Genomic DNA, 14,448 nt, shown 5'->3' on the forward strand with positions numbered 1-14,448 from the left:
GAAGAAGCTGTCCCGGAATCTGTTGGTTCTGGCTTTTATGCTGCAGTACTGTTTCCCAGATGGTAGCAGCTGGAATAGATTATGGTTGGGGTGACTCGGGTCCCCAATGATCCTTGAGTCCTTTTTTCACATCTGTCTTTGTAAATGTCCTGAATCATGGGAAGTTCACAACTACAGATGCGCTGGGCTGTCTGCACCACTCTCTGCAGAATCTCTTGAATTCTGGACTTCCAATTTGAACCTTAGGCATTGACCCCAAGACTGGCCAGTCACCAACTAGTAGGCCTTAAAACACCAGACTCGCCAATAACAGGACACCAAACACTAGGTCTTGAAATCTGGACTCACCCATTCACGAACCCAGGGGCTCATCAGACTCATTTCTGCTGTTCACATGGAACTCCAACAACTTGGTGACCCTGTGAGGGTAGTTGTTGGGGGGGGGTGGGGGAGTGTCTACCTGCACTGGTCTGCTGGCCCGACATCTGACCACAAATGTCCCACATCCATGTCACTGACCTTCAAATGTGGAGTGGAGGCTCAGACCCCAGCTGATCTCTCATTCCCCTACATTCCAGTCCCTAAGCCCGAATCTGACCCCTAACTTCCTTCCTTGTCCTCAAGACCATGCCTATGAACCTAAGAAAGCAACTCAAAGAACCACTAAATCTGAGCTGCAACTTCAGTGGAAACGGCAGCTTGACACTTTTCGTGGAATAAAATAGTCAATTCTCATATTGACATCCTTAATGATGTACATGGGAAATGTGCAGTATAAATTTATAGATGGTCTGAATGCAGTATGGAACATTATGCCACTTAATTGGGAAACTGTTGCCAAGCAGTTTCAAACTATCCTCAGTCACCTACAACTTCATTGCCATTAGAGACTACACTTTGCTTAGAACCTACAGATCTTAAATAGCATCACTTGTGTGTGTTTGTGTTCAAAAAGTAGTGATATTTGTCACTGATAGTTGGCGAGAAATAAGCAGTAAGACAATTCAGAACTGTGTGGCTGACTGCGATTTCAAGCATTAAGGCTTGGAGATGCCAGAAACGGCTGAGAGGCAAACTGAAACAATTTCACTACTTCATGTTAGGAACTATGAAGAATTTGAAGGTGTTAACAATCATCTTGAATGTTACAATGAAAATGAAGATTTGGAAGATGCAATCATTGAAAGCATGGTATGAAGGCAGTCCATTATCTGCACTAGGTGTCCGTGCTGATTTTAGATCTAAGACATAGGAGCAGAATTAAGCCATTCGGCCCATAGAGTCTGCTGCACCATTCAATCACAGCTGATTTATTATCCCTCTCAATCCCATTCTACTGCCTTCTCCTCATAACCTTTAATGCCCTGACTAATCAACCTCCGCTATAAATATATTCAATGATTTGTTCTCCACAGCTGTTTGTGGCTGTGAACTCCACAGATTCACTACCTTCTGCCTAAAGAAATTCCTCCTCATCTCTGTTCTAAATGGATGTCCCTCTATTCCGAGGCTGTGTCCTCACCATAGGAAACATCTTCTCCAGATCCACTCTATCCAGACATTTCAAAATTCGAAAGATTTCGGTTAGGTCCCCCCTCATTTTTCTGAACTCCAGCGCATACAGGCCCAGAGCCATCAAACACTGCACATGTGCTAACTCTTTCGTTCCCAGAATCATTCGTGTGAACCTCTTCTGGACCCCTCTAATACCAGCACAATTTTTCATAGATAAGGTACCCAAAACTGATCACAATACTCCCAGGTTTTGGAGTTTTCTGATCAGACCTGTACGAATGTTTGTATTAAACACGGAACTGTAGTCAATAAATAGCAACCTGACATAAGTATTATCCAGGTGATCCAAGGCCGCATGAACAGCCAATGAGATCATATCTGCTGTAGACTTATTGTAGAGTCGATTGAAAGAATAGGGCAGCAAACACCGGATGAATTCCTCCATCAGTAACTGGTAGGAACCAATTCACACAGTTTTATAGTACTGTAGTGTTCTAATTAGTTCTGTATTTTATTTAAATACATAACTTGTTAATTAGTTAAATGGTAGTTTGCCTTTTTTCTTAATACCTTTTTATTTATTTTAATGAAAACTTAGCAAATTGAAGCAGGCACTTACTTGGGTCAAAATGTACTGATGCTGATGTGTCCTAATTAACCAGAATCTGCTGTATTACCACATGTAAATTTATTATCAACTTAAAATGTTGATGGCACTGTATTATCCTTGTTGTTTGCTCATAACTTTGTTTTCTCATTGTTTAAATAACTGCCAAATCAGTTTTACTGCTGTACAAATAAATGCAGTTTTAAATTTCACTAGGTTCACATACACCCAGATAACAGTGGGAACAAGAAGCAGCAGAGAACTGATTTATGGACTTCATCGGTTACAAGAAAACACGGTACAAATCTATAGGAATAATTTAACTACCAATGCAGGATAGTACCATTGCAAAAAATAACTTACTTCTGTTTAATCATCTGCTGCTTGTGAGGTCTGAAAGTATGCAAAATAATTGCCATATTTCTGAACTTGCAACAAACATCTGTACTTCAAAGCAAATATTCTAAAAGATCCAAGAAGTTGCTAACAAAATTTTATTTTCTTTTATGTAATCTGTCTCCAATTAGTAAAACGATTTTCAGTATTCCAGAACAGAGGTAGAATATTTCATCAAGTTGGTTCATGTTTGGTTTGTTGCTGCAGGTGGGCATCCAGTTTTTATTTCCAAGCTAAGATGTGCAACTTAGAAACATAAAAAACCTACAGCACAATAAAGGCCCTTTGGCCCACAAAGTTGTGCCGAACATGTCTCTACCTTAGAAATGACTAGGCTTACCTATAGCCCCACACATCAAAGTTGCTGGTGAACGCAGCAGGCCAGGCAGCATCTCTAGGAAGAGGTACAGTCGACGTTTCAGGCCGAGACCCTTCGTTAGGACTAACTGAAGGAAGAGTGAGTAAGGGATTTGAAAGTTGGAGGGGGAGGGGGAGATCCAAAATGATAGGAGAAGACAGGAGGGGGAGGGATGGAGCCGAGAGCTGGACAGGTGATTGGCAAAAGGGGATACGAGAGGATCATGGGACAGGAGGTCCGGAAAGAAAGACGGGGGGGGGGAACCCAGAGGATGGGCAAGAGGTATATTCAGAGGGGCAGAGGGAGAAAAAGGAGAGTGAGAGAAAGAATGTGTGCATGAAAATGAGTAACAGATGGGGTACGAGGGGGAGGTGGGACCTTAGCGGAAGTTAGAGAAGTCGATGTTCATGCCATCAGGTTGGAGGCTACCCAGACGGAATATAAGGTGTTGTTCCTCCAACCTGAGTGTGGCTTCATCTTTACAGTAGATAGACATGTCAGAATGGGAATGGGATCTCCCCCTCCCCCTCCAACTTTCAAATCCCTTAACTTTGATGTGTGTTGCTTGAATTTCCAGCATCTGCAGAATTCCTGTTGTTTACCTATAGCCCTCTATTTTTCTAAGCTCCATGTACCTATCCAAAAGTCTCTTAAAAGACCCTATCATATCGGCCTCCACCACCGTTGCCAGCAGCCCATTCCATGCACTCACCACTCTCTGCGTAAAAAAAACTTACCCCTGACATCTCCTCTGTACCTACTCCCAAGCACCTTAAACCTGTGCCCTCTTGCGGCAGCCATTTCAGCCCTGGGAAAAAGCCTCTGACTATCCACACGATCATGCCTCTCATCATCTTATAAACCTCTATCAGGTCACCTCTCATCTCCGTCACTCCAAGGAGAAAAGGCTGAGTTCACGCAACCTATTCTCGTAAGGCATGCTCCCCAATCCAGGCAACTTCCTTGTAAATCTCCTCTGTACCCTTTCTATGGCTTCCATGTCCTTCCTGTAGTGAGGCGACCAGAACTGAGCACAGTACTCCAAGTGGGGTCTAACCAGGGTCCTATATAGCTGCAACATTACCTCTCGGCTCCTAAATTCAATTCCATGATTGATAAAGGCCAATACCTATACGCCGCCTTAACCACAGAGTCAACCTGCGCAGCTGCTTTGAGCGTCCTATGGACTCGGACCCCAAGATCCCTCTGATCCTCCACACTGCCAAGAATCTTACCATTAATACTATATTCTGTCATCATATTTGACCTACCAAAATGAACCACTTCACACTTATCTGGGTTGAACTCCACCTGCCACTTCTCAGCCCAGTTTTGCATCCTATCAATGTCCCGCTGTAACCTCTGACAGCCCCCACACTATCCACAACACCTCCAACCTTTGTGTCATCAACCTGCAAGTCGACCTAACCCTGCCCTTGTCCTTGATTGTAGAAGCCAAGACATGGAGTGGCCTAGCTGAGTAACTACAGTGCATTTTTTTGAATGGTACACACAGAATTTGTTGTGCCTAAGTGGTGAAAGAATGACATTTTAGGATGATTTATTTATAGGGTTTTATTTCTTTGTGACCGTCCTATAATTATGGTTTTTCATTTTGACTTTTCCATCTTTCTTCCCTTTGCTGCCAAGACCCACCCATACCATTCAGGTGCCTTGCAGTTCGGTGTGGGCGATTGCGTCATGGTTCTTGACCCTCCGAATTGTAGTTGTTGCCTCCCCTGTTTCTAACCATGATGTTATTCCAAATATCATTTTCATTCTCTGTCTGCCTCTGCTTTTTCATTCCAGCTTTCCAGTTATAACTAGATGTTCTGATGTCTCTCTTCATATGATGTGTCCAAAGAATTTTGATTGCTGTTTTCTGATTTTTTTTAAGTAATGTATGTTTTGTTTTCGTTCTCTGTAGAACTTCTTCATTGGTTATCCCGTCCGTATATGATATGCATAGCATTCTTCTGAGGAACCACATCTCTGCTGCATTGATTCATTTTTCCATTGCATTTGTGATGGTCCATGACTCGCAGCCATACATCAATATAGGAAATGTAGCCACTGAGAGTTCTAAGGCGGATGTCAATTGCTATTTTCTTGTTCGTTAGGATGTTTCTCATTTCTGTAAATGCTGTTCTTGCCATTGCTATTCTTGCTTTTATGTCTGTTTCGCATTTGCCATCCGATATTACCCATGATCCAAGGTACCTAAAGTTGTGAACTTGTTTCACGACTTCATTTCCCAATACGATCCTACAGTTTGGGATATCAGGTTTCTTTGGTATCACCATTACTTCAGGTTTCTTTTTGTTTACGGTTAGGCCAAGTCTTTCTCTCTCTGTGTTGATGGTAGATACTAGTTTCTGTAGATTTACTTCACCGTTTGCTATCAGTACTGTATCATCTCCATAGCAGAGGTTGTTGATATTGTATCCTCCTATACTTATTCCAGGTAGGTTTTGTATGGTTCTCATGATGTTTTCACTGTACAGGGAGAACAGGTCTGGTGATAGAATGCAACCCTGTCTGACTGCTTGCTTTATTGGCTGATATTCACCAGAATCACCAATCTCATTCTCTATCTGAATGGCTGCACTTTGTTGCCAGTAGAGATTTCTGATTATTCTTAGATCTTTTCCGTTGATATTAATATCTTTAAGCATCTTCATGGTGACAGTGTTTCACTGTGTCAAAGGCTTTTCTGTAGTTGATGAAACAGAAATATAGGTTTTCTTGTACTTATATTGACCTTTCGATAATATTCCTGAGAATATAAGTGGTGTTTGATGTTCCTTTGCCTTCGACAAAGCCACACTGTTCTTCACTGATCTCTGGTTTAATTTTGTTTCTTATTCTGAGCATGATGATTCTAAGTAAAATTTTAGTGAGGTGGCTCATTAAACTAATTCTTCTGTGTTGTCCACAGTCTGCTGCACCTGGTTTCTTTGTCAGTGCAATGAATACTGTCTTTAAAAGATCTTCCGGTATCTTGGGAATGTGTGAGATGAGGTGGAAAGGAGCTGGTAAAACAGGCTCAGGGGGATATACCATCATTTACTCTGGAGGAGAAATACATGAAAAAGGTGTTGGAATTATGTTAGATGAAGAACATGCAAAATCAATAAAAGGGTATTGGACAATATCAGATCGGATGTTACTTGTGAAACTACATGCAAAACCTCTTGACATTAACATCATTCAAGTTTATGCCCCAACAGCAGATAGCATTGACGAAAGCATCGATCAATTTTATGTTGAACCAGAAACAGCATTAAGACAATGTAAAAGTTCAGAAAATACCATTATTCAAGGTGACATCAATGCAAAAGTAAGTAAGACCAAGGACGAGGACAGTATTGGGCATTACGCCATAGGTGAGAGAAATGAGAGAGGTGAACGACTAGCTACATGGGTCACATAAAAAGATTATATAATTGGTAATACCGTCTTCAAGCAACACCCGAGGAAACTATGGACATGGAAGAACCCAGGGGATTGATTATGTTCTTATAAGGAGAATGTACAGAAATGCTGTGAAATCATGCAAAACATATCCGGGTGCAGACTGCTACAGTGATCACGTCCCAATAATCAGTGTGATGTACCTAAGACTCAGAAAGCTTAAAAGACCAAGAGTAGAGCCAAAGCTGAATTTGGGAATTTTGAGAAAAACAGTGACATCAAAAATGAATTCTAAATAACAGTGAACAAATTCGAGGCTCTACAAAACATCACTATTATAGAACAGCAATGGGAAAACCTCAGAGACAGCATAACACAAGCAGCACAAGAGGTGATTCCCAAACAACAGAAAATAGCTAAAAAGAAATGGATGGCAGAAGAAATTCTGAATCTTAACGGAACAAAGAAGAAAATGTAAGGAAAATGAAAAAGCCTACATATCCTTGCATGGACAGATAACAACCAAGTACAAGGAAGCAAAAGAAGAGTGGCTTAAGGACAAATGTGAGTTAATAGAACAATTGCAAACGTATGCACGACGAGATCAAAGAAGTCACAAATTGGAAGAAAAGCTGGGTAACAACAGGATGTATTAAAGCAAAAGACGGCTCTACAATTATGGAAAAAGGAAAAATAATGCAAAGATGGTCAGAATACATCAAAGACCTATACCATGACAAAGACCAAGAGGACAATTTTGATATTGGCAACAACAGTGAGGGCCCAGCAATACTGAAAGAAGAAGTGGAACATGCTATGAAGAAAATGCGAAAGGGAAATCATCAGGACCAGATAACATTCTGATTGAACTGTATGAAGTGCTAGAAGATTATGATGTAGAGAAATTAACAATCTTATTGAATAGAATATACAATAGTAGCAAAGTACCACCCATACCACTGACCTCAATAATTCTTCCGTACAATTACTTTTCAGAATGTACGTTTGTAAAAGCTTCAACTTTTCCTCAGTCTTTTGTGGAAAAAAGCATTAGTCTGTGCTAACAAAAGTAAATCTAGAAATGGGTGTGGAACCTGGTGTGGTCTTCTGCTGACGTAGCCCATCCACTTCAAGATTCGAAATGCTGGGTGTATAAAGGGAGGAGGAATGCAAGGCCCTGGTGGAGGACTTTGTCAAATGGTGCAAGTTGAATCATCTGTAGGTCAACATCAGAGAAAGAAGATCAAGACACAGAAGATGGTGATGGACTTTAGGAAGACTAAACCTGCACTGCTCCCCGTACTCCTGATGGTGTGGACATGGATGTGGTGAGGATCTGCAAGTACCTGCGGATGAACCTGGATGACAGACTTGAGTGAAGCACCAACACAGAGGCTGTGTACAGGAAGGGCCAGAGTCACCTCTATTTCCTGAAGAGACTGACGGTCCTTTGGAGTATGTAGGCCTCTCCTTCACATGTTCTACCAATCTGTTGTCACCAGTACAATCTTCTATGTGGTGGTGTGCTGGGGCAATGACATCAACACGAGTAATGCCAACAGGTTTAATAAACTGATTAGAAAAGCTGGCTTTGTTATGAGTCAAACTGGACACACTGGAGGCTGCAGTAGAACAAAAGACCCTATAGAAAATCCTGGCATTTCTGGAGCTTCTCACTCTCTTCATGCCACCTTGGCTGAGCAGAGGAGCACTTTTACTAATAGACTAAGACAACTGCACTGCTCCAAAGAGCGCTATATGAGGTCATTCTTACCTTCGGCCATTAGGCTCTATAATGAGTCAACCTATAGCCAGGGGAGTGATGACCACCTCTTGTTAGACTGTTTGAGGTAACTTATTTTTATTCTTTCTTACTTATCTCATAATATTTGTATATTTGTATATATGTACACTTGTAGTGCTACAGTGACACTGTAATTTCTTTTGGGATGAATAAAGCATCAATCTTCAGAGATGTTCTTCTGCACACTACTGTCGTAACACATGGTTAAGTGAGTTGCGGTTGCTATTCTGTCAGCTTGAACCAGTCTGCTCCAACCTCTCTCATTAACGAGGTGTTTTCACCCACCGACTTGCCACTCACAAGATTTCTTTTTTACGTTTTTCTCACTATTCTCTGTAAACTCTAGGGAATATTATGTGTGAAAATCCCAGGAATCTGAGATACTCAAACCACCTCATCTGGCGCCAACAATCATTCCACAGTCAACGTCACTTACTTCATATTTCTTCCCTATTCTGTTGTTTGACCTGAACAACAACTGAACCGCTTGACCATGTCTGCATGCTTTTATGCATTGAGTTGCTGCCACATGATTGGCTGATTAGAACAGGTGTACCTAATAAAGTGATCACTGAGCATAAATCCTTCATGCAACTTGCCTCTTGGAGAGAAACATGAGTAAAGAAAAGGTGGCATTATTACAGAGCTGTTGAGAATTACATGGGCAGATAATATGATGAAAAGGGAGATTGAGCTGAAGTATACCATAAAGCCAAGAAAAATATAGCCAGATCTCGAATTTGCTTTGTTGAGTTTTAGGTTTTTTTAAAATCTGACTCTGTGTGAAACAAATTAAAAGCAGAGTATTCAGTTTTCAAACTAAGCATAATCTTAAAAGGGATTTTTTTAATTTGCCAGAAAATGGCCTTTATGTAATTCCAATGATAAATCATCAAGTGTTTCAATCAGTCCTGTGAGCATTATTTCGTACGTGGTACTTAGTGGTGTTTGAAACCCCTGCTTTTAAAATTCACCAATGGAATACAGTCATATGTAGGGCTTGGAATGATTTATGCAACCTACTTTTGAGATATGTTTAAGTTGCTTCTCATTTAATACTGCTGTACAGCCTTGGTCAGGTGGCGACAGCTGCAGTACTATTGCTGGAGTAACAATTCACTAATTATATTGTTTCTAGTTGCATGTATTTGTAGTGTGAATCAGTAAATCAAGCTATCTTCTATCCTAGAAATAAAATGTTCATGCTGTTGTTTGTGTAACGATCCATTTTCAGAAACTCAAAATCAGGTGGGCAGCTAGATTCCAAACAGTGCAAGTGTATCTAACTCGTTGAAGGGTTTTGATTTCACAATAGGAAAAGATTGCATGCTGGTTGGAGTTACAAAAACTTCATAGTATCAATTTAAAGTTCACAAACTTTTGTGGCGGAAAATGAGGCATTTCTTCCCATGGAGCATGAAGGTACTTAAGTCACAGGGAGTACATTTATCATACAGAAAATACTTTCTTTTTTAAGAGGAATTGGACAAGTCGCCAAAGAAGAAGGCATTAGAGGGGTGTCTGAAAGGAACAAGTGGTCTGTTGATAGCTGTATTGTTTAATGACATCTTTCTTATGTTTTATTAATACTGTGCTAATGAATGGCTTTAAGACCTTTTGTTATACATTTTGGTGATGTGTAGTTTATAGACTAAAGGGAAGACTTTATTACTTTAACCTTTAAAATATTGAAAAAAACATTTCTGCATGTTACTCATATTAAAATACATCTGTGTAAAATTAATAATCAGATATATTGTTTGCGTCCAGTTAAAGGTACCTGTACTTAGTGGAAAAAATTCTGTATCCGATTATACTAGACATGTCATTCACAACTTTGCGCAGAAGTTATCATTATCATTGTCATTTGTTTTTATTCGAACAATGGATGTGAGGGTATTCCTAAGCAAGGTCGATCTCTGTTGCCATCCCTAACTGCCCTTGAGAAGTTGGTGGATGGTGAATCAACTTCTTGAACTCCTCTATTCCTTCTGGTGATAGTAACAGTATTTAGGACCAGTAAAACAATAAGCTAAGGTATACGTGTCAGGATAGTACAGTATATGACTTTTGTTTGAATACACTCCTCAGTATTAAAATTATAGAGGGGATACACAAAGTGCTAAGACAAGTTATTTATTTGTGTGTCTTTTTTTTATTTTAGCTGCAAATATACAGCGTAGCATTTTTTCCAGATGTATTTAAATTTATTGCAGTCATCAGTCATTAATAGGTTGGGCTCTTCATTTTAACAGGAAAAATTTTAAGTTATTGGTGCTTCTGCCCTGGCTACAGTATGGCTGAGCTGGTTCGTCAGGGAATTCGATCCATCATCCTCACAAGTGGTACTCTTTCTCCACTGTCCTCTTTCACATCAGAAATGCAAATGTGAGTATGGTCATTGAAGCATGTAGAAATGTATTACTAAACCATTTGCCTTCTTTTGTCACAACATTTCCAACTATTATTGTTTTCACTCTAGATGTACAGAATAAATTTAATACTTAAAGTTCAATAGGTCTAAACATTCAATTTTTTTGATACTGTTTCAAAATTATAAAGAGTTAAAGAATCTAATTTTTAATCCACATTATGTATGTAAAAAAATTAGCTTGGTATTTTGAAATAATTATACTCATTTGCATTGTACAGATGTTTGTCATGACAGGAAATTAGAGGTGATCTCATTTTTTTTACATGCATACCCTGTGACTTATTCCAAATAAATCGCTATCTAAATTAGGGAAAGTTCTTTTAATGAGTATCTCCATTATATAACCATATAACAATTACAGCACGGAAACAGGCCATCTCGGCCCTTCTAGTCCATGCCGAACTCTTACTCTCACCTAGTCCCACCGAACTGCACTCAGCCCATAACCCTCCATTCCTTTCCTGTCCATATAGCTATCCAATTTAACTTTAAATGACAACATCGAACCTGCCTCAACCACTTCTGCTAGAAGCTTGTTCCACACAGCTACCACTCTCTGAGTAAAGAAGTTCCCTCTCGTGTTACCCCTAGACTTTTGCCTTTTAATGCATGTAAATTATAATGCATGTATAACCCTGGAGTGTGGGCACATGGCCAAGTGGTTAAGGCATTCGACTAGCAATCTGAAGGTCATGAGTTCGAGCCCCAGCCAAGGCAGTGTTCTATCCTTGAGCAAGGCACTTAATCACACAGTGTTCTGCGACGACACTGGTGCCAAGCTGTATGGGTCCTAATGCCCTTCCCTTGGACAACATCGGTGTCGTGGAGAGGGGAGTCTTGCAGCATGGGCAACTGCCGGTCTTCCATACAACCTTGCCCACACCTGTGCCCTGGAGAGTGAAGACTTTCCAGGCACAGATCCATGGTCTCGCAAGACTAACAGATGCCTTCTGATAACCCTGGAATTTTGTTAATATTTAATTTTTGATGACTACTGTAAGTGTTAAATCTTTATTCTTAGAACAAAAAGGTAAGTATACAACAATAGTAAATCTATATTAATATTGCCATTATCTCCTTAAGTCCTTTCCCTGTAAGACTGGAAAATCCTCATGTAATTGACAAACATCAGATATGGATTGGGATTGTTCCAAGAGGCCCTGATGGAGTCCAGTTGAGCTCTGCATATAACAAAAGGTAGGCTGCGAGTAAAATACTGTTAGTATTTACTTAAAATGTTACAGACAGGTACATTAATTTTCAAACTAGATTTGTTCACTGTCTTATGCGCGCTTAGTCTTTGTGACTCAGAATTTTTTTCCAGTATAGTTAGTCAGAAATTTACAAATTCATCATCCTTGCCCTGATTCATGGAGTGGGAGTGCGGGTTGCTCATTTGCAATGGCAACAGAATCTGCAGAAGTCATCTTGAATTCAGATCTGGATTCCTGTGTGCCTGTACCATAACAAATGTGGAAACTTGAAAATCAAAAAAAAACTGCAGATGTTATAAATCTGATGGAACCCCCCCCCCCCCCCCGGTTTCCTTGGCGGCATAAGTCATAGGAAGACACTCTCCAGTCCCACCAACTCCATGAGACTGAGACGGCTCTCCCACCCCAAACCCTGGTTTGTGTGAATGTTGTGTAATTTGCTACCCTGTTAGAATTAGTGCTACGAAATAACGGGAAGTATACCACACAAACACGAGGAAATCTGCAGATGCTGGAATTTCACACACAAAAAGTTGCTGGTGAATGTAGCAGGCCAGGCAGCATCTCTAGGAAGAGGTACAGTCGACGTTTTGGGCCGAGTCCCTTCATCAGGACTAACTGAAAGAAGAGCTAGTAAGAGATTTGAAAGTGGGAGGAGGAGGGGGAGATCTGAAATGATAGGAGAAGACAGGATGGGGAGGGATGGAGCCATGAGCTGGACAGTTGATTGGCAAAAGGGATTTGAGAGGATCATGGGACAGGAGGCCCAGGGAGAAAGAAAAGGGGGAGGGGGGGAAAAACCCAGGGGATAGGCAAGGGGTATAGTGAGAGGGACAGAGAGAAAAAAAGAATGATAATGGATATGGTACGAGGGGGAGGTGGGGCATTAGTGGAACTTTGAGAAGTCAGTGTTCATGCCGTCAGGTGGGAGGCTACCCAGATGGAATATAAGATGTTGTTCCTCCAACCTGAGTGTGGCTTCATCTTTACAACAGAGGAGGCCGTGGATAGACATATCAGAATGGGAATGGGACATGGAATTAAAATGTGTGGCCACTGGGAGATCCTGCTTTCTCTGGCAGACAGAGCGTAGGTGTTCAGCGAAACGATCTCCTAGTCTGTGTCGGGTCTCACCAAAGTATAGAAGGCCACATCGGGAGCACCGGACGCAGTATATCATCCCAGCCAACTCACAGGTGAAGTGTTGCCTCACCTGGAAGGACTGTTTGGGGCCCTGAATGGTGGTAAGGGAGGAAGTGTAAGGGCATGTGTAGCACTTGTTCCGCTTACACGGATAGGTGCCAGGAGGGAGATCAGTGGGGAGGGATGGGGGGGACGAATGGACAAGGGAGTTGTGTTGGGAGCGATCCCTGTGGAATGCAGAGAGAGTGGGGGAGGGAAAGATGTGCTTAGTGGTGGGATCCCGTTGGAGGTGGCAGAAGTTACGGAGAATAATATGTTGGACCTGGAGGCTGGTGGGGTGGTAGGTGAGGACCAGGGGAACCCTATTCCTAGTGGGGTGGCGGGAGGATGGAGTGAGAGCAGATGTGCGTGAAATGGGGGAGATGCGTTTGAGAGCAGAGTTGATGGTGGAGGAAGGGATGCCCCTTTCTTTAAAAAAGGAGGACATCTCCCTCGTTCATTGACGAAAATGTTGAGGGAGATGTCCTTTTTTAAAGAAAGGGGTTTCCCTTCCTCCACCATCAACTCTGCTCTCAAACGCATCTTCCCCATTTCACGCACATCTGCTCTCACTCCATCCTGCCGCCACCCCACTAGGAATAGGAATAGGGTTCCCCTTGTCCTCACCTACACCGCACCAGCCTCCGGGTCCAACATATAATTCTCCGTAACTTCCGCCACCTCCAACGGGATCCCACCACTAAGCACATCTTTCCCTCCCCCCCACTCTCTGCTTTCCACAGGGATCGCTCCCTACGCGACTCCCTTGTCCAGTCATCCCTCCTCACCGATCTCCCTCCTGGCACTTATCCGTGTAAGCGGAACAAGTGCTACACATGCCCTTATACTTCCTCCCTCACCACCATTCAGGGCCCCAGACAGTCCTTCCAGGTGAGGTGACACTTCACCTCTGAGTCGGCTGGGGTGATATACTGTGTCCGGTGCTCCCGATGTGGCCTTCTATACATTGGCGAGACCCGACACAGACTGGGAGATCATTTCGCTGAACACCTATATACTCTGTCCACCAGAGAAAGCAGGATCTTCCAGTGGCCACACGTTTTAATTCCACGTCCCGTTCCCATTCGTCTGGGTAGCCTCCAACCTGATGGCATGAACATCGGCTTCTCTAACTTCCGCTAATGCCCCACCTCCCCCTCATACCCCATCTGTTACTTATTTTTATACACACATTCTTTCTCTCACTCTCCTTTTTCTCCCCCTGTCCCTCTGAATATACCCCTTGCCCATCCTCTGGGTCCCCCCCACCCTTGTCTTTCTTCCCGGACCTCCTGTCCCATGATCCTCTCGTATCCCTTTTGCCTATCACCTGTCCAGCTCTTGGCTCCATCCCTCCCCCTCCTGTCTTCTCCTATCATTTTGGATTTCCCCCTCCCCCTCCAACTTTCAAATCCCTTACTCACTCTTCCTTCAGTTAGTCCTGACGAAGGGTCTCAGCCTGAAACGTCGACTGCACCTCTTCCTAGAGATGCTGCCTGGCCTGCTGCGTTCACCAGCAACTTT

General features: G+C 42.2%; 1 protein-coding gene across 9 annotated transcripts in view; it reads left to right on the forward strand.

The window, feature by feature from the left end:
* rtel1 (regulator of telomere elongation helicase 1) overlaps nucleotides 1–14,448 on the forward strand; it is a 182,808-nt gene that overhangs the window by 57,763 nt on the left and 110,597 nt on the right. For all 9 annotated transcript variants that reach the window (XM_072240347.1, XM_072240390.1, XM_072240382.1 and 6 more), the window contains 3 exons: nucleotides 2,339–2,420; nucleotides 10,350–10,482; nucleotides 11,612–11,725. In XM_072240347.1, coding sequence (XP_072096448.1) covers nucleotides 2,339–2,420; nucleotides 10,350–10,482; nucleotides 11,612–11,725 — 329 coding nt within the window. The remainder of the gene's footprint in view (nucleotides 1–2,338; nucleotides 2,421–10,349; nucleotides 10,483–11,611; nucleotides 11,726–14,448) is intronic.

The sequence above is a fragment of the Mobula birostris genome, chromosome 2, assembly GCF_030028105.1.
Source record: "Mobula birostris isolate sMobBir1 chromosome 2, sMobBir1.hap1, whole genome shotgun sequence".
Taxonomy (NCBI): domain Eukaryota; kingdom Metazoa; phylum Chordata; class Chondrichthyes; order Myliobatiformes; family Myliobatidae; genus Mobula; species Mobula birostris.